The sequence below is a fragment of the Calonectris borealis genome, chromosome 15, assembly GCF_964195595.1.
Source record: "Calonectris borealis chromosome 15, bCalBor7.hap1.2, whole genome shotgun sequence".
NCBI classification, from domain to species: domain Eukaryota; kingdom Metazoa; phylum Chordata; class Aves; order Procellariiformes; family Procellariidae; genus Calonectris; species Calonectris borealis.
Window position 1 is genome coordinate 16,006,419 of NC_134326.1, and position 20,870 is coordinate 16,027,288.

The 20,870-nt window shown below is 52.3% G+C and overlaps 1 protein-coding gene across 2 annotated transcripts; it reads left to right on the top strand.

Annotated features, from left to right (window-relative positions):
* Positions 1-2,251: 2,251 nt before the first annotated feature.
* Positions 2,252-4,947, top strand: DUSP1 (dual specificity phosphatase 1). Of its 2 annotated transcripts, XM_075164398.1 has the most exons (4): positions 2,252-2,707; positions 2,852-3,000; positions 3,168-3,387; positions 3,901-4,947. In XM_075164398.1, exons 1-4 carry the CDS (start codon positions 2,338-2,340, stop codon positions 4,269-4,271), a joined length of 1,110 nt encoding a protein of 369 aa, XP_075020499.1. In that variant the 5' UTR covers positions 2,252-2,337; the 3' UTR covers positions 4,272-4,947. The 2 variants fall into 2 exon arrangements, with proteins under 2 accessions (XP_075020499.1, XP_075020500.1); XM_075164399.1 differs by having other exon boundaries at positions 2,255-3,000.
* The last annotated feature ends 15,923 nt before the right edge of the window (positions 4,948-20,870 follow it).

Here is a 20,870-nt window from a genome sequence, read left to right on the forward strand (position 1 = left end):
TGGCACGGTGTTGCAGCGGTATCAGGTCTCGCGAGGAGTTGGCTCGGAGCGCATCAGAGGACAGGCGGGTCCGCTGCCGCCTGCGGCGTGGCCCATGTCCCCTGCCCACCTCCCATGCGCTCGTGCTGCGGAGGGACGTGTGTCACCCTAACTGCCAGGCCCCGTAATTCACACCCAGCAATCCGCTGTGGACAGCTGTGGGATCCCGGTAAGAGAGTGGGCGATGGTGTGGTTGAGCAGAGTAATTTCCCAGCACTGAAGTGTATGAGCGTTTCTCTCGCAATCTGTTTCCAACCCGCTGTTAAAAGAACAACAACAAATAAATGGAATGAAAAGTGCAATCCCGTGTTTATTTTTAAGGAATGTGTTTTAAAAACAGATTCGCTTTGAGGCTGCAGTTCTGGCAAAAGCCCCACTGCTCAGCAGAGCAGAGACAACCCTGCGATAAGCGGGTGGGCCGGAGCTGGCACTCGCCTGCCTGTGCCCTTCCCCATGTCCCCTCCTCCCGGCCACCCGTGAAAGCCTGGAAAGCCCTGGAGCTCTCGGCCAGATACAGAGCCCGGCTGGGTTTAGAAGAAGGTCTGAGGTCGTTAAAAACTGGGGGACGTGGGTGGGGGAGAAGCTGGAAAATTTGAGGACTGAGGGTTGGCAGCCCACGAGGCTGGTGGGGCAGGAGGGTGGGAGAGGAGCCCCGGGGCGACGGGCGGATGGAGAGGTGTCCTCCGAAAGGAGCAGCTGAAGAAGGGAAAACAGAAAACTGCTGGAAGGGGCGAGGAAGGAGCAGCGCAGCTGGAGCCGGCAGCGCGGGGGGGAAGAGGAATCGCTGGGAAAGGGCTGGGGGAAGAGGGCCGGTGCTGGGAGCAGCGAGTGGCCGGGGGCCAGCGGGGCCGGGGAGGCATCATTGCGGGGAGGCAGGGGAAGTGGAAGCGGCACTGACTGGAAGCCCTGAGTAAGAAACACCCAAGCGTGTTGGTGGAAGCCGGTCACCCATGGTGAAAAGAAAACTTCTGGGAAGCCCTGATGCACTACCAAGGGGGGAAAAAAAGAGAGCTCCCGCTACTCGGCTGCCGGTTACTTGGCAGCCCCAACTTCTGGGGTGTTCGCCGTGTGGAAAACAAACTTTGCATAGGCTGCAGGTCTACTACATTTTTTTCCTGACACATAAATCATGATGGGAACGGCTCTCAAATATATGTTTGCATTATAAATATATATACAAATATATGTATACACATATATTTATGTGTCGATGTGTCTGTACATGTATATGTCTATGCGTGAACACAAATACATGTATGTGTACGCTCATCTCGTTATACGTATATTTTAGGAGAATATGCGTGCCCACACCCATGCCCCCCCATCCTCCCGCACTGCTGCTCCAGCAGTGTCCAGCCCCCAGCAGCGATCTGGCTTCTGTGGGAAAGGGGGGAGCGGCCACTGCTGGGGGGGACAGACACGGGGGACGGCCGGCAGCCAGGTGGCCCAGCCCCACGGCACCTGGCTGGGAGTGGTGGGCACGGGGGCGGGGGCGTGTTTGGGGTGGGGGTGTACGTGTGCTTGTAGATGTGTGTACATCTGTGTGTATGTGTGCACATCTGTGTGTATCTGTGCATGTATGGGTCTACCTGTCTGTGTATGTCTGTGCATGTATATATGTGTATGGGTATGTATGTATGTATCTATGTGCATGTACGATTGTGTATGCACATATGTAGGTATGTTTACATGTGTATTTATACCTGTATGTGTATATGTGCATGTGTGTGTATATATGCGTGTCTGTAGGCAAGTGTGTATGTATGTAGGCAGCTGTATGTGCTTACATGTATGTGTGTATATATATGTGTAGGTAAGTGCTTGTGCATGCATATATGTGTCTATTTACATATGTATATATGTGTTTGTATGTATGTTTGTATGTATGTTTGTATGTATAGCACCCCAGTCTATGTGAGTGTGCACATGTGTATGTGTGTGCATATATAAATGTGTACGTATATACGCGTGTGTGGATCCGTGTGTAGGGGGGGTGTGTATGTGTATGTGTACGCAGCCGTTTGTCCCTGTGTCTGCACGGGCGCGCTCCGGCGGCCCCGCGGCGCATGACGTCATGCCGGCGGGGCTGGGCGCGCCCGTGCTGGCGCGCCGCCAGGTGACGTCTTCGCAGGCGCCCACGTGACGCGGCCCCATTGAGAAAACGCCGGCGCGGCCCTATATAAGGCGGGCGCGGGCGTGCGGGGCCGGACTGGTTTGTGCGGTGCTGCGCCTCCGCGGGACACCGGCACCTCCGACACCGACCGCGCCTTCCTCTCTCTTCCCCCGGCCGGAGCCGCCATGGTGAACCTGCGGGTGTGCGCGCTGGAGTGCGAGGCGCTGCGGGGGCTGCTGCAGGAGCGCGCCGCGCAGTGCCTGGTCCTCGACTGCCGCTCCTTCTTCTCCTTCAACGCCGCGCACATTCGCGGCTCCTGCAATGTCCGCCTCAGCACCATTGTCCGCCGCCGCGCCAAGGGTGCTCTGGCCCTGGAGCACGTCGTCCCCAACGAGGAGCTCCGCGCCCGCCTGCGCCAGGGGCTGGTCCACACCGTGGTGCTGCTGGACGAGCGCAGCGCCGACCTGGAGCTGCCCAAGCGCGACAGCACGCTGCTGCTGGCCCTCGGCACGCTCTGCAGGGAGGCCCGCGGCGCCCGCATCTGCTTCCTCAAGGGTGAGTGGCCCCGGGACCGCACCGGCCCCCGCCGGAGGGGACGGCGGGGCGCAGCCGGCCCGGCCGCGCTGCCCGCGGGGCTGCGCTCGCCCCCCGGCCGCGCAGCGCTCACCCGGCGCCTCTCTCTTCCCTCTGCCCCCGCAGGAGGTTACGAAGCTTTCTCGTCCGCCTGCTCCGAGCTCTGCACCAAGCCGGCCGCCCCCACCGGCCTCAGCCTGCCGCTGAGCGCCAGCAGCGCGCCCGGCAGCGCCGACTCGGGGTGCAGCTCCTGCGGCACCCCTCTCTACGACCAGGTGAGCGGGGGCGGAGGGGCAGCTCCGCGGGAGGTGGGCGAGACCCGGGAGCAAGCAGGCGCTGCCCTGGGACGGGGCGGTGTGCCGCTTTCGTGCGACGAGAGGAGGGGAGGCTGTTTGAAAACTACCCAGCGAAGTTAACCGGTTGTCTGTCCTTTCTGTTTTAGGGTGGGCCGGTGGAAATCCTGCCGTTCCTCTACTTGGGCAGCGCTTACCATGCCTCCCGAAAAGACATGCTGGATGCTTTGGGGATCACGGCGTTAATCAATGTCTCGGCGAACTGTCCCAACCACTTTGAAGGGCACTACCAGTATAAAAGTATCCCCGTGGAGGACAACCACAAGGCAGATATCAGCTCCTGGTTTAACGAGGCGATTGACTTCATAGGTAAATGAGCTCTCTTTACAGTCTGTTCTTCTTCTGGGAAGTGTACCCTGGGAAGTGATTTTTTGGGCAATGTTTTCCCCAGTAAAACCTACATTTGAGATTGGGGAATTTCATTCCATTGGGGAGATATATACGGGGAACATTTCCATTAATTTTATTCTACTCGGAGGAATAATCTTAGCTTTACAAAGCTATTTGAAATCTTGAATCAAGAGGCATTGGTCTTGCAGAAAAGAGCTAGTGAATTTAAGCGGATCAGTATTAAAGTAATCTTGCAAGACTGCTAAAGTGACCTGGAGGAGCTATTAGTATAATTGGAATTGGAGCCCAGAATGAAAATAGCTAGATTGCTGGTTCCCTCAGGACAAAGGCTCTCTTTGTCTCAAAAGCACTGGGCGCACCTATTAGGCTGAGGAAGGGATGGATTAAAGAAATGTAAACCAGCAGCCTGTGCTTTCCCACCTCTGGAAGCAGTGGGACTTGTTTGCTAACTGTGTATTTTAATTCTTTCAGACTCTGTTAAGAATGATGGAGGAAGGGTATTTGTGCACTGCCAGGCTGGCATCTCCCGGTCAGCAACCATCTGCCTTGCTTACCTCATGAGGACCAACAGAGTCAAACTGGATGAAGCCTTTGAGTTTGTGAAGCAGAGAAGAAGCATCATCTCCCCAAACTTCAGCTTCATGGGGCAGCTGCTTCAGTTTGAGTCGCAGGTCCTGGCCCCCAACTGCTCAGCAGAAGCTGGCAGCCCTGCTATGTCAGTATTGGACAGAGGAGCATCGACCACCACGGTCTTTAACTTCCCAGTCTCCATCCCTGTTCACACCTCATCCAGTGCTTTAAGCTATCTTCAGAGCCCCATCACCACTTCCCCGAGCTGCTGAAAAGCGGGTGAAAATATGGTCAGAACTCAGACTTACTGTCTCAGAAGTGCAATAACTACAGGGACAGTGTCATCAGTCACTCGTGTTTTGTGGAGAACCATCCATGCATCCCAGAACAGTGTCGTAAACGGAGAGGAGCCCACCCCATGCCAGAGAACTAGGTGTTACTGACTTTTCTGCTGACTTTTAAAGCCAGTATCTGGATGTCTACACAGAGATCAAAGGACACTGTCTCTTCCTGAGCTGTTCCTCCTTGTCTTCTGTCCGTCCTAAGCCTGCTCCATGTTTAGTGGCATGCTCACCAGTATTCCCATTCCTGGACACTTTGAGCAACACTGATGCTGTCCCCTTTTATATGACAGTCCTATTTATTTATTTTTACATTAGTGCATTGGTTTTTTTGCCTTCACAAACCTAAAGTTTCATTTCTAGAGAAACCAAATACCTCAGTATTTTTTGGTACTGTAATCCTGTGTGTGTATATATCTGTCAGCTCTTCTTGTTTCCCAAGCACTGACGTGAAAGCACCAGGCGAGTGCTTTTTTGAGTTGCCAAGGGTTGTATGTTTGATTTATTTATGATGTGAAATAATATATTTCTTCTTATGAAGACATAGTTTTGTTACATGATTATAACTTTTTTATACAAACAGAATAAATTATGATATTTCTATTGAGCTGGATGATACATTCTTTAAAGTCTTGCATTTTACAGTCCCAAAACTCCTGTGGAAGTTCCTAGATAAAGAGCTGAGCTGTAAGAGAAATCTGCTGACCTCAGGTCTTGACTGAACTAGATAGAAAAATGGGTTTAAACAACATAATTGACTACTGCTGCTTCTTAACCTGAGGTTTTCTTTGTACCCATATAATTATATGCAGTGGCAGAGAGCCAAGGCTGGCTTCTCGGCTCTGAGGTGGATTTGGCTGCAGTGATGGCCACAGAGCTGTAATAGTTTAAATCAGCTGTTCTGGGCACAGGGCTACAGTGAATTTAAAGTAGTCCTCCTCCTAGGAAGGAGGAAGAAGCTTCCTTACTGCTTGTTTACTTTAATGCTTCAAAGGTTAAGTCTAAAAATTAACCTGTTGGTAACAGATCTCTAATGCTTGTGAGTTTGTGCCAAGGTGTTTTCTTCTTCTGTCCCACCTCCTTGATGCCTTTTTGCAACTCAAACTGCCTCTGATGCCTGAAGTGAAGTATTTGGCTTGCCGGGCTCTCTCTGTAAATAAATCGGGGCATAACAAGAGATCAGGTAACCAACAAGTCACTTATTTTCTTACCCAGACCCCAATAAATTCTTTCCTGCTGCAGATTCTCACTGGAGTGACTTTTATCTGGCGTTTCAGTTGAGGCCATGAAAAGAGTTTTATGTGGCATATCAAAAGCCAGGCAGGGTTGCTCTAACAGACCAGCACTCCCGGCAGCTCACAGGCAGGAGCTGCTTGAGGGTGACGGGCAGCAAACGGTGCAGGGTTAATGCTGTGTGGTGTGACAGAACTGCACATCTCCGTGGGGCAGGGTGCGTACGGGGGGAGCACCATTGCTGTGACATACCCTTACCAGGGGAAGCTGACGTGGAAGAGATGCAGCTGGAAGCTTGCTTTCCTAGGCAGGGTGGTGATACTGGTGAGAGGGAGATAGATGCTGGGGGAGCACTAGGGCATCGGGTGTCCTACATCCACTCCAGAAGGGAGCCACCAGTCCTTGCACCTCTGATGTTCAAGGAGTCAGAGCCTACTTTTGCCCCATCAAAAGTGATTTTGCTTGGGCAGATACAGCAGGTTATGACTATCTGTGTAAAGTCAAGGCATTTTAACAGTTATGATCCTAAGCTTATGGATGAGGGTTTTTTTAAGCATAAAGCAGCTGTGCTCTTGTCATGTAACTGGAGGTAAGCAAAGCACCACAAACTCCTACTGAAATCCTGCAAGTTACCTGGAGTATTAATGATGCTAAAATCCAGGACTCTTCTCCTGGGAGAAGGTGCCCTTGAAAGATGGGATGACGTACTGCTGCCTCCGAAATTCTTCCACGTGAGCTCTCCGTCTGATGCAGCTCTGTCATCAGCACTACGCGTCAGCCATTGCCAGGCTTCAACCTGACACCAAGGGATAAAAAAAATGGAGCAGCTAAAAGGAGGAGAGATCCCTGGGCACTAAGAAACCAAGTTAGAAACCCTTATTTTCCTAAAGTGTGCATGAACCTGAAAGTGAATATTCCTCCCCAAAGTCTGTTCCATGCTGCAAATCCTGCAAAACCCCTTCATCCGTGGAAAGTTCCTTGGCAGGTTGTGCTGCTCCGTAGGATTGCACCTACCACTGCTCTCCCTGTAAAGCATGCAAGGCTGTTTCTGAATACATGAACCTTTTTACACCTGCACTAAACAGTGGAACAAACTTTCACCTTCAAAGCAAAGCAGAGCTTGTTCAGTGGAAAAATACAACCTTGGCAGCCCTGGCCATGCAACTGATAAAAAAAAAATCCTGCCTGTTAATCGCAATTCAAACAGAAATCCGCTCCCCGTCAGCTGGGGGAGCTTGTTTATGTGTTTCTTGGAACAATAAAACTCATTACCTGGCAGCCGATCAGCTTTTATAACCTAAGCAGGCACCTGACAGAGGGGCGCAAAAGAGAGCTGCTTCAGCACAAAGCCCGTGGCGGAAAAGCCAGCCAGCGGCAGCAGGGCTTCGGTCCCAGCGAGGCACCGACACGCACTTCCAGCTCAGTGGACATGCGACGTCCTTTTCCAAGTCTTTATCGTGATCCTGCTGCTGTCGCCCGTAATCAGAGTCTCATGGTGCCCGGAGCCCACAGACTCCTGGAAACTCTCTGTGGACAGGATGGCACCCCGTCCAAACAAGGGGAGGATAAGGGGGCAAGAACAACAGTGAAAAGGAAGCGAGATCAGAGTGAGACCTGCAAACGTCACCTCAGTGCCGCAGTTCTGGGGGGACGGACGGGCTCAGCTGGGGGGTTCGCTGGGAGCAGGGGGGGAAGGAGCGGGGCAGCCGGTGAGGTGGGGGGCAGAGGAGGAGGTATGAGCCGGGCAAGGAGGCACGAGGGGCTGAGGTGGGCAGTGGCAGAGCCCGTGTGTGGCGGAGCTGGAGGACGCCTTGATGACACAGCCGAGCTGAACTTTGCCCGCTGTGGATGTGTTAGGGAGGCATTTTCCCTTCTCGTCCCTCATTTATTCTCCCTGCTTTGTTTGTTTGGGATATCAAGGCACACAGTTCAGCCTGTTTTACAGCTTTGAACTCCCATTTCCCCCAGCTCCCACACGAGCTGGCTGTTCCCCCACACTAGCGGGGCTCGACCAAGACCCTGCCCCTTGTATCCGATCCAGGACCCCTAGAAACCCGGCACGCAGCAGGTGTGCGTAGGGCTTTCAGCTTATATAAACCTGTAGTTCTACAGTTGCATACATCCCCATGGAAACCACGAGGAGTTTCCCCTTGGTGAGGACGGCAGTAACATCACTTCCTGCTGCTGACAAACCAATTTGTCACAAAGTGATAAAAAGGCATGTTTTGTGTCTGCAGGAACTGGCTCCGGGCTTTGTTCCTCCCAAGCCAGAGGCTGCTCACCCGCCTCGAAGGCAAACAACGGCCATTGTGCGCTGCGCAGAGCAGGGATGGGGAGACGCGGACAAGCCCTTCGGGCCCCCAAAATGCCAGAGCATGGACCACCAACACCCCAAAGGTTACAAAGCGTAGAGAGAAAATGCAAGTCATGGTAATGTGTAACCAAATGCAGCATGTGGGGCTCCATACAGCACCCACAGACGGGTCCCCACAGCTGAGGGGTGTATGTAGCCAACCCACCGAGGACACAGCACACGAGCCGCGTGTAATATCCCCGGCAAGATGCAATACCCAGGGGATACAGTATACCCAGTTATCACATGACAGACACAGAGCTCCAGATTAGATGCGTCTCGGGTAATCCCCTTGTCTCAAAGTTTTTGCCTTTCTTTTGTAACCGGCGCTTCGGAAGGCGCTGGGTGTACTCAAGCTTAGGGACTATCCTGCATTAGTCACCCCCAGTATCAGACCAGCAGGGCTACAAGGATGTGTTATGCCATTACATTCAAAAAACATTACATTCAGATCATACACAGGCAAATCTAGTTTGCCCAGTTACCACCTGGGTTTTTTCCTCTGTCTGGCTCCAGGGCAGCAGAAAGGGCACTGAGAGTCATTTGGAAATGGTGTCTAAGTGCCGTCCCGGAGAGCCCACTCCCCAGCTCTGCAGAGTCGCAGCGCAATAGGGAAGGAGAAAAGGTCGTGGTGTGTGACTGACTGGTGTGGTTAGAAGTCATTATGCCTCAAACCTCATCTAAACCTGTTTCTTATCCTTTCCCTTGTCCAGCAGCGATGTCCATGACAGAACCCTACACCCAGTGTAGCCAATGAGACTCCACCCAGGGCTTTGGCTTCCCCAAATCTGCTCCGATCCAAGGGAGGTTGGGAAAACAGCTAAAACCCAGGCTCAAACCTGCTCATGCTGAAAGAACAAATTAGCCCTGAGGTTTGGGCTGTGTGTGGCCTTCCTGCTACATGCTATTTACTACTGTGCGGAGCCAGCGGCCACGGCTGATGGGGGGCTGGCAGCCCTGCCGAGAGACATGGCCAAGGCGCCTGGCCAGGTGGGTCCAGTTAGCACCCATCAGGGGCATAAAAGGTTAAGTGGGACTAAGGTATTAAAGGAGGCAAAGCAGCCCTGAAGGGAGAGACCTGAGAGCTTGGAGGGAAGCAGGACCTGCTGATTTAATTGGCATTGCGGTGAGGACTTCAGCCTGGCCAGCTGGCCCTGGTGGGGACCTGGCTTGGGGTCTGGCTCAGGTCTTTGTGTCCTGCTTTTTCTCAGGCTGAGGGCAACCTCCAAGGGATGAATCCTGGTACCTGAGAGGTAGCAGCTGCTGGGGTGGGTAAAGGATTCCTGGTTTTGAGAGCTATTTCCCGTTTTGGAAGTGCAGTTCTACAAACCTGTGCCTGTCTGGAGAGCAGTGCCAAGGTCCTACGTAGAACTGACACTGTTAGTCTGGCACAGAGGAAGTTGGCTCCATCATCGTAAGGCTACTGGCCAAAACCAGGGGAAAAGGCAGGTTTGTTCTTTGTCCTTACATGGTGTGGGACAGCCTGTTCTTCAGGTGTGGGTTTGGTTTTTTTTCCCTCCCCCTGGGAGTTTCCAGTTCCAGGGTTTTCCAGCTGCTGCGTGTGGCTGCGCAGCCCTCCTGCAGTGCCAGGCTGTGTGAGCCCTTAGTGCCGAGCCTCACCAGCACCCGCGGCAGGGCTGAGGGCTGGCTGAGGTCCCCGGGAGGCTGCTGGGCCGGGGGTTTCCTGAGCGGTGCTCTCAAGTTCTTGCATTTGCATGCGTTTCCTGCTAGACGCAGAAATGACTTGGTCCGGGCTTCCCCTCCTCCGTGCCGCTGGCAGGCAGGGGAGTGGGTGAGATGAGACACCCGGCACAGCCCGTGGGCAGCTTCCAGCTCACCTTCCAGCTGGCCGTGGGTGGATGTGTCCTCCAGGTGGGTGCTCTGCAGTGATGTGCTGCTGGTTTGGAGTCTGGAGGGTCGAAGGTGTTTAGCAGGGAGAGCAAGAAGATGCTCGTGAACATGCTTGGTGTACGGGAATGGGGATGAAGCACAGCTAATAACAGTGGACATTAGTAACCCCGTTGTTACATCTTACCTAGGTCCTGTCTGGTGTTCAGGCTGGGTGAGTCAGGGCTGTGGGAACAGTAATTTCATCAGCCAATTCAGTCTAAAATCTGTATTGTATAGACCGTGTAGGGACTATCATGAATGCCACAGAAAATGCTTCATTTCTCATAAAAAGGTTATGTATGACACCAATCCCTCTCATTTCAATACCTTTTGGTTCCCAAACTATAGGCCATGTTTAAAAATAAACTCCCAGAGGACTCTAATATGACGTAGTTGCCTTCTAACTCGGTAACCAGTTAGCTACAAATTAACAGGTTCTCATTACAAAATATTTTTTAAAAAATTATAGTCTTTGACTTAGAGCCAAATGTAGGTCCCACCTGTACTAAAATAATAAACTACAGTGTGATTTTTAGACTTTCTGCTATAATTTAATTTTATTTGAAAGGGTTTTTTTTTGTTCCCCAGCAATTGTGGTGGAGATGTCTAAAAATGGCTTTTTCAGGTCTTTTACATACTAGAAAGAGGTGGTTGCTTTTCAGTGTCTTCCCTAAATTCTTGTCGAGATATCATCTATGGTAAACTTGTTCCATATGAGTATCTTGTTCTTTCAAATCTTGTTAAGGTTTTGTTAATTGGCAACTGGGTCATAGCACTATGTGGTTTTGATGGCAGGTTTTTCTAATTTATGGAGGATATAAACTGCAGATGTTCATTAACTCTAATAGTCTTTCCTGATACTCTGTGATACTTGCAGATCAACTAGTAACTTCTTTCCTTATTGTCTTCTGCAATGAAATCTTGATGATTGCAGATATATATTTCAGGGGCTTTTGCACAATGAGCATTTTAAAAATTATATCTGTCTGATTGTTTTCAAATCCTGTACGCATGTACAATCCTTCTTACATATAAAATATGCAACAGAAAGGTGTGAACTTTCTGCTTTTCTGTGGTTTAAAGTGCCCAGTGCGTGTTCCCATTAGCCAGGCAACGGGGACACTGTCGATATAAACAAATGGCATAAACCACATAACCATGTCTGGTGGGTCTTTTTTAATCACGTAAATGCTGGTTTAAATATTACATTACAGGATGTTTTCTTGGTCTTTATTGTTAAAACAAAAAGTCAGCAGTCCTACACGTGTCGGCTGCGATAGCATCAGTTGTGAACTCGGTCTGTGTCTGGGCACATGTGGCATTTCCCCCGCATCCCTGGGCTTTGCTGCTGGGAGATCAAAGCTCCTGGCTGATGGTTCGGGTGCCAGCCTGGCTCTTCTGCAGCCTGGTGGGATCCCGTAACCATGTCTGTGCGATGGCCGCTTCTCCCACTCCCAGGCGGATCACACCTGGCACCTCGGGGGAGGAGATGACCTCTGGAAGCATCTTTATGCCTCATTGGCAGCCGAGTATGAGGAATCCAGCTGCTCAGGGCTTTTCAAGGTGCACTAATGCAACCTGCAGCATCTGCTGAGATTAGCACAGGTGGAGCGGGATGGTTGAAGCTGGTCAAACACTGAAACCCTGTCGGCTGCTGCAGCTTGGCTGGAACCACTGTTGTGTCAGCGGGACGCTTTGAGCCGAAGGATTTCTGGCTGCCCCGGGAGCCGAGCGAGGAGCCAGCTGAACAGCAGACTGCACAGTGTCGGACAATAGTTCCCACCCTTTCCTACTGACTGGGAGGAACAGAAAGGAACAAAGTCATTTGCAAGGAGAAAAAAATCCTTTCGCTCTTTGTCTTTCACTCTTTCCACTCCCTTAGGAGAGTTTCCTCCCTCCTGGAGCCAGCAGACGTCTCAGCACTGAGCAACCCCCAAATTTCAGCACCTTCCCTTGTTCCTCTTTGTTCTTTAAACGCTTGTCCCCGGGCGCCAACGACGATGGTCATTTATAACTGCCTTTTGTTCCTCTGTTTACAGCTTCCCTTCCAGACTCCGGGGACAGCTGACGTCAGGGTGCTACATTTGGGCTCTTCGTACTTTTATCTGGTGTTAATGCCTTCCATGAGCGGCAGGAATGTGGCCCGCAAGGCGAGCTGCCGGGGCGGCGCGCGGAGAGGGGGCCCGGGGAGGGCAGGCAGGGCCGAGTCGGGGCATAGCGCGATGGTGCCCACCCTGCTCTCCCTGCCAGGCACCAATTGGTTTGCTGGAGAGCACCATGGTCATTTATGGCCTTGCGCGGGGAGGGCCTGCCCACTGGCACCCTGTCCGTCTGTCCAGGCAGCTGGCAGAGCCGTACGTGGCACCACGAGCTACGCGCTGAGCTATTTTTAAGATGCCTGGGCTGCATCCCAAGTATAGCGTGCTCTATTTCTGGTGCAAAACGATCTTCTTGGGTGGGGGATGCAGAGATTTTTTTCGTATGAAACACATGGGTTTGGGTTCGGAGGCAGTGAGAGGAGGAAACAGCTGGGCACGACTGGAAGAGAGGCACAAAAAAAAAGCAGAGAGAGCTGGTGGCCATGAAGGTCTTGCCCAGAGGGAGAGCTCTGTGCTCGCTGCTGCTGTCGAATGCTCGTTGCCAATGGTTTGCTCATAGATCAGGAATCAAAAAGGCCTGGGTTTGGTTTACAGCTGGGGCTTATTGAGGACACTGGAGGGCTTTGCATTTGTTTGAAATAGCCTGCTGGGAGAGTTTGAGATTCCAAAACATTTAACAAGGCAGAAAGGGATGAACAGGGATGCTAAATGCAGAGCTGTAAACTTGCTGGTTGCTTTCACTGATTTTGGACCCACCTCTCACTCCAGATTGACTAGATCTCAAGGGCAGCAGAGTGCCATTTGTTCACCAGGGCTTAAGGAAATTCCTAAAAAGAATTAACCAAAAGGAGTTGTTTGTTTACTACATGCCTTGTAGTGATACCAAGAGGCCTTGAATAGTGCTGCAGGCTCCATTGCCGTGGGGATGTCACATTCACAAGGTAGCAAAAGGAAAGCTCTGCTCCTGCCTCCAGGTGCTGGAGCAGATAGACCAGGCCATCACCCATGCCCTGCCAGGCTGCTCACTGTACGAACCTATTTTACAGGTAGAAAGGGATGTGCAGGGCCATGGACTGACTCCCCGTGGCTGTGGGTTTTGCCAGTGCAATCTTCATACCTACATCTGAAACTGGAGGTTTGAAGTGTTTCATCTTCTCACACACAGGTGGGCTGGTGATGACATAAAGGCTTCTGAGAAGATAGAAAAGGATGTAAAAGAGTTTTTTTTAAAGCTTAAGAAGAATTTGCCATTCTTAATTTTTCAGCTACCTTCTAAGGACCCACTCCTCAACTGCAGGTGGCACAAAAAAATGTCATGACTGTGACACTAATCATGGTGCTAATCAAAGTCGTCTTCTCTGAAACCTCCTGCTCTGTTACCTCCACTCACCTGTGCACCGGGAAAAGCTTTTTTTCAATCATAAATTCAAAGTGGAAATACTTGATATTTCCAAAGCCCAGTGAAAGACTGACAGCTTTTCCTTTGAGATGTTCTTTTGGAGGAATATTTAGGTTTTTTTGAGGCTGGATGAAAATTTACCACTTTCTGATTTCCAGTCAGGGCTGATTTAATACTATCTCTGTATAAAAAAGTTGGCTCCCAGGGATAGGACACAAAATACTTCCACCTACTACCAAAACACAGAAGAAAGGAGTGAGTAATAACATTCAGAATGAGAACTAGGTCTGTTTGCAGATAGAGACAACCAGATCCAGCAGACTGGGCTTGAGGTGATGTTTCTCATCAACTTTTTCTGGTTACCAAGGGTAGCAGATGTAAAGATACAAACCGATTTCTAAGGCCAGAACAGACTATTTTGATTATTTTATGCACTTTGCAGGACTTTATGCACTTCAACTGCATAAAGTCCTGCATAATGTAAGCCAAACTTCTCATTGAAAAAAGCCTATTCTTTAGAAGGACACTGTCCTGATGAATGATTTCAAATGATGGAGATGTAATTTTTGTAGAAGAATTTTTGGGTAGTGTTTTAGTGGAAAGAGCAGATGACAGTGTCAGGAATCATTGATTCTCAAAATGGTTCTGTGTTACTTTCACCAAGCCACCTCTTGTTTTTCTACCTCAGTTTACTTTTCTCTAGAATGAAGACTGTGATGTCATGCCTTGATATTATCAGATTTAATTAGGCTGTTCACCAGGTGACAGACAGAAGCAGCTCACTGGTGAGAGCACACATCCATCAGGCTTTTTCTGGTGGAGTACGTTGAGCATTTTTAGGGTGCAATGGTCATGAGATCTCACCATTAATGTCAACACGTGTTTTGCCAAATATTTGTGCTTAGAGGAGCTGTTCTCTCCCCCCAGGGGAGCTGGGATGATGGGCTTGCAGGGAGGGTACAGGTGGCTGTGCTAAAGGCCTGGCCAGCTCAGGGACATGGCTCCTGAGCTTGGCTTGGAAGTGGCCTTGGCAAGAGCGGGTCCAGCTGAGCACAAGGTTGGAAGCAGGATGGGGAACAGTCTGGGGTGGATCTGGAGCAGGAAAAGCCCAGATAGAGATTGCAACTGGTGTGGAGTGATGAGTGGAGTCAGGGGTGGTGTTTTTCAGGGTGAGGGAGAAGGAACATGTGTTTGCCTTGTGGGGGAAAGAACCAGGAGCTGAGCAGAAACGGGGAGGCGTAAGGGGGATGCGGATGGGAGCAAGGGAGCTGCGGGGACGTGTGAGGTGACTGGGGAAATGGGGGAGGCAAGGGGGTCAGTGACTTCTGTGTTTGTGGCAAGAGAGGAGACAGAGGGAATTACTGGAGAAGAAGCAAAGGCAAACTGAAGGGGAAGGAAAGTTGCTTCATATTTGTAGTGGTTTTCTCTTGCACGGTGAGGTAAGGTCCTGGGTGGAGAGAGATGTGGAGGCTGGCAGCAGAAAAGGAGACTTGGATGGGCAAACAAGGACGGTTTGTGAAGCAAGATGGCAAAAAGGCAGATGCTGGAGGCCATCAATCCATTTGGTGAGGAAGAAGGTAGAGCTGATACAGGAGAGACCCAATCTGCAATGGGGGAAATAGTTCCTGGATGCCAGAGACGCTCCACAATGTGAAGAAGGAAATGGATGCTGAGAGTGAGCTAAACCTGGAGATCATCAGGCAGAGCTCCATGATGGGAGAAAGGACAAAAAATCAGAGGGGGAAGAAAATGGAGCATGAAAAAATCAAACATATTTGTAATAAAGGCAAGGAAAATGAAGCAGAAAGGATGGGGCTGAGAGCAGGCAGATCGCTGGGAAGTCACTGAGCGATCAAGTGTGATGGACGGAGGTCCCTCTACCCTGTTCAGACCAGGTTGGAGAGGGGACACTGAGTGACAGGAGAAAGTCAGACTATTTGCCCATATTTTAAAGAAATGTCATCCCCATTGTGCAGATGGGAAAAAACTGACTCCTCAGTTTATAAGGAGGATTGTGGCTTATCTCAATCAGGACAGAAAGGGTGAGAGCTGAGCACTCAAGTCATGATGGGGTCCTTCAGGGAGAAAGCTCTCGTTTCTAAGGACTATTTCTCAGGGAGGTCTCCATTCACAACAAGCTGGTCCATGCTGAGCTGTGCACTGCTACAGCTGGGTTTCTGCTCTCTTCCAACCAGCTGGGGCACTTCTCTTCCATAGGCAGGTGCTGCATGTGGTCCCACAGAACTTCCAGCCTTCGAGACCTTGTTCATTCCTTCTGTAAGTGGGAGGCACAGAAACGCAGAGGGAAGATGCAGTTGAGTGCGGGTGAAGCTGCAGAGCCGTGTGCTTTATGTTGGTGATTTAAGGATCCTATTGACTGTTTGCACTGGAGAGCCTGAAATTTGTCACAGTGCTTGCCCAAGCCTCTCACCCACTGTTGCAGCTTTGGCTGGCTTGTTGCTCCATTTCCCCCTTCCACTGCACAAGCCAGTTTCCCTTCTGAAAGACAGTTTAAACCCTAGAGAAGAGGGGCTGATTCTCCCTTGTTTTGCTCTTCCCACCACGATGTAAGTCGGTATAAGATATCACCACGTCAGAAGTTGCTCCAGGCTGTTCCCCTTACAACCCGACTTTCCACCAAATTGTCAGCCCTGGATCTGGCCAGAGATCTCCATTTTCCCACCCTCCTCCTCCCCGTCAAGCCAGTAATGGGTCTCCGAAAGGCAGCTAAAGGAATGATAAATGGCTTTGCAAGAAGGAGGCTGCCTGTGGAACCATGGTGGCCGGCTGAGCAGCCACTTGTCATGGCCGAAGGCGCTGGGCCATGTTTGCAGATGTACCGCACTGTTTGCCCCGTTGCCTGGTGGCTGCTGTGATGTGTTTATCCTTTTCCTGAGCTGTGTGAACTGCTGTTCCCTCGTGCTGCAAAGTTCAGACAAGGTGCTGGAGCTCACTGGCTATAAAAAGTGATGGCCCAGCTGGTGTGCCAACTGCTCTGTGGGAGCGGTTTGTGCAACTGGGGGTGCAGAGCCCGTGCAGGGAGCAAGGGGTGCGTGGGTGCTGCAGGGTCAGCTCTCCAGCTGAGCAGCAAGCTCCTCCTGTGCAGTGTCCATGCCAGCATCACTGCCTGCACAGGAGCGTGTTGCTGGCACGTTCCTCACTGAGCTGTCCCTGCACATGGGTGACGTGTGCGCACGGGGCGTGCGGTGACCCCTGAACTGTATGCACTTTGGCGGTGAGGGCAGGGAATGGCCTCCTCCTGCTGAGCATGTAGTGGAGTTGGCCATACTGGACCAGTGGCCACCCAGCCCGTCTCCAAGGATGCAGAGGGTGGGAGAGGAACCAGCCGGGTGTGCTGGATTTCTCCTCTCACATGAAAGCGGAGCAGCTGCTCAGCAGCAGCCATGCCCACCCTTGGAGGTGTTGGCTGTGCAGGGAACCCCCTATGTGACCCTCGGGGGTCTCACGCGAGAGAGGGCTTTGTGAGACCACTGGCCTTTCCCCATGCCACCAGAAGTGTGCATCCCCCCGGCCCCGCTTAGCTCATGATCAGCCATGGGGAGCAGCCGGCCGCATAGGTCCATGCGTTTCCCTCTTCTCTCCCAGCCCCACAAGAGAGGGGCTGTTTGTGCAGAGGCCGCGCATGCAGGATCCGTGCCGGTGGAGGCCGGGAGCAGAGGGGCTGTGTGAGCCTTCCTGCCTGGCTCCTGCACCGCACAGTGACGTTGGCGCCGCAGGAAGGAACAGCAAGTTCCTGAGGGGACATTCCTCCCATAGCTGCGCGGGGCCACCGCGGCCCCCTCCCCGCTGCGGCCCCCTCCGGCGCACAAGCCCGTCTCCAGCGGCTATTATTGAAACCCATTTCCATGGCATCTTTCCAGACCCGTATTTCTTTTCACACGCCAGGGTGGAAGCAAACCCCCCCTCCCCACCCCGAAGCCTTCATCCAGAGACTTCTCGCAGGGGCTGTACTTTTCCAGCGTGCGCAGAGCATCGCTGCGTCTGCCGGGCAGGAGGGAGCCCTGCGGCTTCGTTGGGGACTCCTGGAAAGCAGGCGGGAGAGATGCACGGGCTGGTGCTTCAACTCAGGTTCCCTGCGAGTAAAAGCGTCCATGTCCTTGTGCCCTTCACCCCTCTTTCTGCTCCTTATTTGCTGATTAAGGTCTAACTAGCGTCCAGAGATAGCTTTTAGAATAGAAGTTACTTAAAAGGTTTGTGGCTCGCTGCGTTTTGCTCACTTTTCTGCTTGCAAACGTTCTCCTTTTTGCAGCATTTCTTTCATCTGCCTTACAAGAACGCAAATGATTTTTTGGCCAGCAGTACTTCAGCAGCTGTAGGAGAGTTACAGAGATGGGAGCGTGTGGTTGTCCCTGCCCCATCTGCCTTCTGGGGCCGGGCTCCGTCCTGCCAGCTCAGCGCAGCACCGGCGGTGCTGAGGCTGATCTCTGTATATGGATATTTCTGCCCTAGATAGCCGCAGCGCTGAGCTGTCTCAGGGTTTTTTACCCACACAACAGGCCCCAGGTCCCTCTGAAATGTAGTGCTTGAGGCTGAAACTGAAAGTTCGGAGAGAATTAGTCACTCCTGTACCCTAGTAACGTTGGCGAAAACCAGCCTCAAACACAGCGCAGGCGAGTGTTTTGCAATCCCAGCAGCAGCCCCGCGCTTCTCCTGACGCAGAGGGAGCTGGCGGGGGGAGCGCCGAGCTGAGATGCACCCCAGCCCCTTCCTCCTGCCCCGTGCGCCCCACAACGGGCCCAGCCCCGGGGGTGGGAGTGGGGTGTTGAGGGTCTGGTGGAGACGGCACAGCACCCTCCTTTGCTTCAGTCCCGATCGGTATGGGGGTTCGGATTGTGCATCTGACTTGGGAAACAGCAAACGCAGCCCTGCACGCTTTGGGTGACGTCCCCACGGGGTGTCAGACCCAGGGACCCACCCTGGGAACGCTCTTCATCCGTGGTGCTGCCCGCATCCTCATCCCAACCTCAGCTTGGAGGGTCCAAAAATTCACCATCCTCAGGAAGGTTTCGAGCTGAGCTCCAGCTCTTTTGGGCCCGTCGTCGGCCACAGCCTTCCCTGAAAAGTTTGAAGCTCTTTGCAATGTGGAGCTATCGCTGTGCTTCTCCTCTCCTGGCCTCTCTGCGAGGGTGCTGGGGGTGCGAGGAGGGTGCTGCGGGGCAGGGGCGGCTGCCACGCTCTCCCTGCGGCGCTGCGGGGCCGGTTTAACTCGTTCCAGATTCGCAGGGTTCACGTCAGCGCCTGAAATGAGAACCGCGCCGTGCTTAACCACCGCAAAACATAGCAACGGCACAGCAGCGCTGGCACCCGCGCAAAGAGAAAAAAATAATAAAAAATCAACGTGAAACAAAACCAAACTGGTTTTTCAGGCTTGCCTGGGCTTCGCGGCGCAGAAAAAGGCAAAGCTTCCAGGAAATGGATGTGGGCCCATGGAGGGACTATTATGGATGCTCTGAAAACTTTCAACAGGGAGTGTTTTAGGCAGTGCTGCTCTGTCAGGGGACCTCCCTGGCCCTGCTGTCCCCTGAAACCGGCTGTGCAGGCAGGCTCGGGCAGGGCAGGCAGTGGGCAGGAGCCTTAGTGCTGCCTGTTCTGCGCTGCCTCCCGCACGCCTGCGCAGCACTGACCTCCCGTTCATCATCTGGGCACGGCTTGGAGCCTCTGGTCACCGGGTTGCTGCATGTTCAAGGCATCTGCTTGCTCCTCAAGCCATCAGAGGATCAGGGGGAGTAGTAAGGGTTAGTTATTTCCCCAGGAGAAGGTCCTGCTTGGATCTTGGATCTAGAGGGTTCCTGAGTCCTGGGATCCACTTCAGGAAAGGCGCGCAAAGTCGCAGGGAGCTCGAGGGAAATGTGAACCCACACCTGCGTCACATCTGCCGCCTGTCTCCATAGTGGGCCCAACCAGTCTTCTGTGTCTGACCATCCTGAACTGAGGGAGCTCAGAAGGGGGGCTCCAGACCCACATCTAAGATAGAAAGACAAGTCCTTGTGCAAGGTCCTAGATGACCTCCCTCCTAACCCCCCACCCTTAAACCTGCAGCCTTCCTGGGTAGGACATTGCCTTGCACCTCATGCCAGTGCCTGCCACCCCAGAGATACCAGTGCTCCTTCCAGTGCATGGAAACTGGGATCAGGGCTGCAAGAGAGGTCCCTGACTCCGTGCAAACTTGGCACAGGGAAGCTGGTCATCCTCTGCACAACGTGCTTCTGGGAGGAACCAGGGCAGCATTTTGGGTGGCAGAGAAAACTGGGAGATGAGAGAGTGGGTGCAAATGGGCAGGTCAGGAAAGGCAGCCCTCTCTCTGGATCATGTCCTCTGCTCAGATCAGTGTCCTGCCTCTGACGTGGATGGAAACAACATGGCCAACGTGGCCAGCTCTAGTGGTGCTGGGCAGGGAGGGAGGTAGAGGGAGTCCTGATGGACCAGCTGATGCCCTGAGGTTAATGCTATCATAACTTCAAATGCTATTAGTAGTTAGAAAAAAACAGACAGTCCTTTAAAAATCCGCTTGCACTATTCGGCTCTCTTGACCCTTCTGGCCATATATTCTTGGGCTTGCTAAGTGCTGCAGTGTGTCCTTTTATTGCTCCTCAGCTGACGGGCCATTTATAGCCTCCACCTCTGACTGCTGGGTCTCGTATTTTGAAGCGGCGCAAAGGAGGAGGACGGATCAGCTTTCCTTCTCTGCCTCCTCCCACATACCTTGGTCATGCTACCTCCAGCACTTCCCCTTCCCACACTAAATAAGCTCTCTTGGCAGGGTAAGCGCAGCCCACAGTGCTAATTTTATTCGCTGCTTGATCTTTTTTCTGGACTTTACTGGCATTTGCTGGGTAAAGCAAGGCCCTTCCCTGCATGTGCTCTCAGCCCGGGGAGAGGTTTGTCCCAGCTGTGCTGTTGCTGTGTCACTTGTGTCACCGAAGAGCTCTGCACTGTGTGGTCTTAGAGCTGCGTGTTCCCAGCACACCGGGAAACGTATGCTGGACAACTCAAGGCTTTCACAGTGGAACCCTAGAAGGGAATCCAGACTGCAGAGGGAACTAGGGAGGAGAAAAGCAGGTTGTGGCTCACTGACCTGCACCCCCAGAGCCATGATGGGACGTTAACAGGCCACCTGGAGCCTGTTAATGAAGCAAAAAAAAACCGGCAGGTGCCTCTCTTCAACCAAAATTCTGCAACCTGGGGAGGAAACCTCTGCTCTGCCCATGTAAACGGCCTCTCTCTGGGAGGCAGGTCCCCAACCCAATAGTGTCAACCCAGAAGGGCACTGCTGAGCGACCAGTGAATGTACCTGATTTCTCAGTAAACACTTTGCCACTCTGTTAGACATTGCATCAGCACAGTGACCACCACAGAGGTATGACGGGTTTCAGTGACCTCAAGCTCTTATTCAGACAGTAGTCACATCAACTGTAGAACCTGACTTACTTTATCAAGGAGGTGAGTCTCCATCATCTTTACACAGAAGAAAGGTGACTGAGTCATGAAGTAACTTGTTAAAAATCATCCAAAAGGTCGATGAAGGAGAGCGAGGG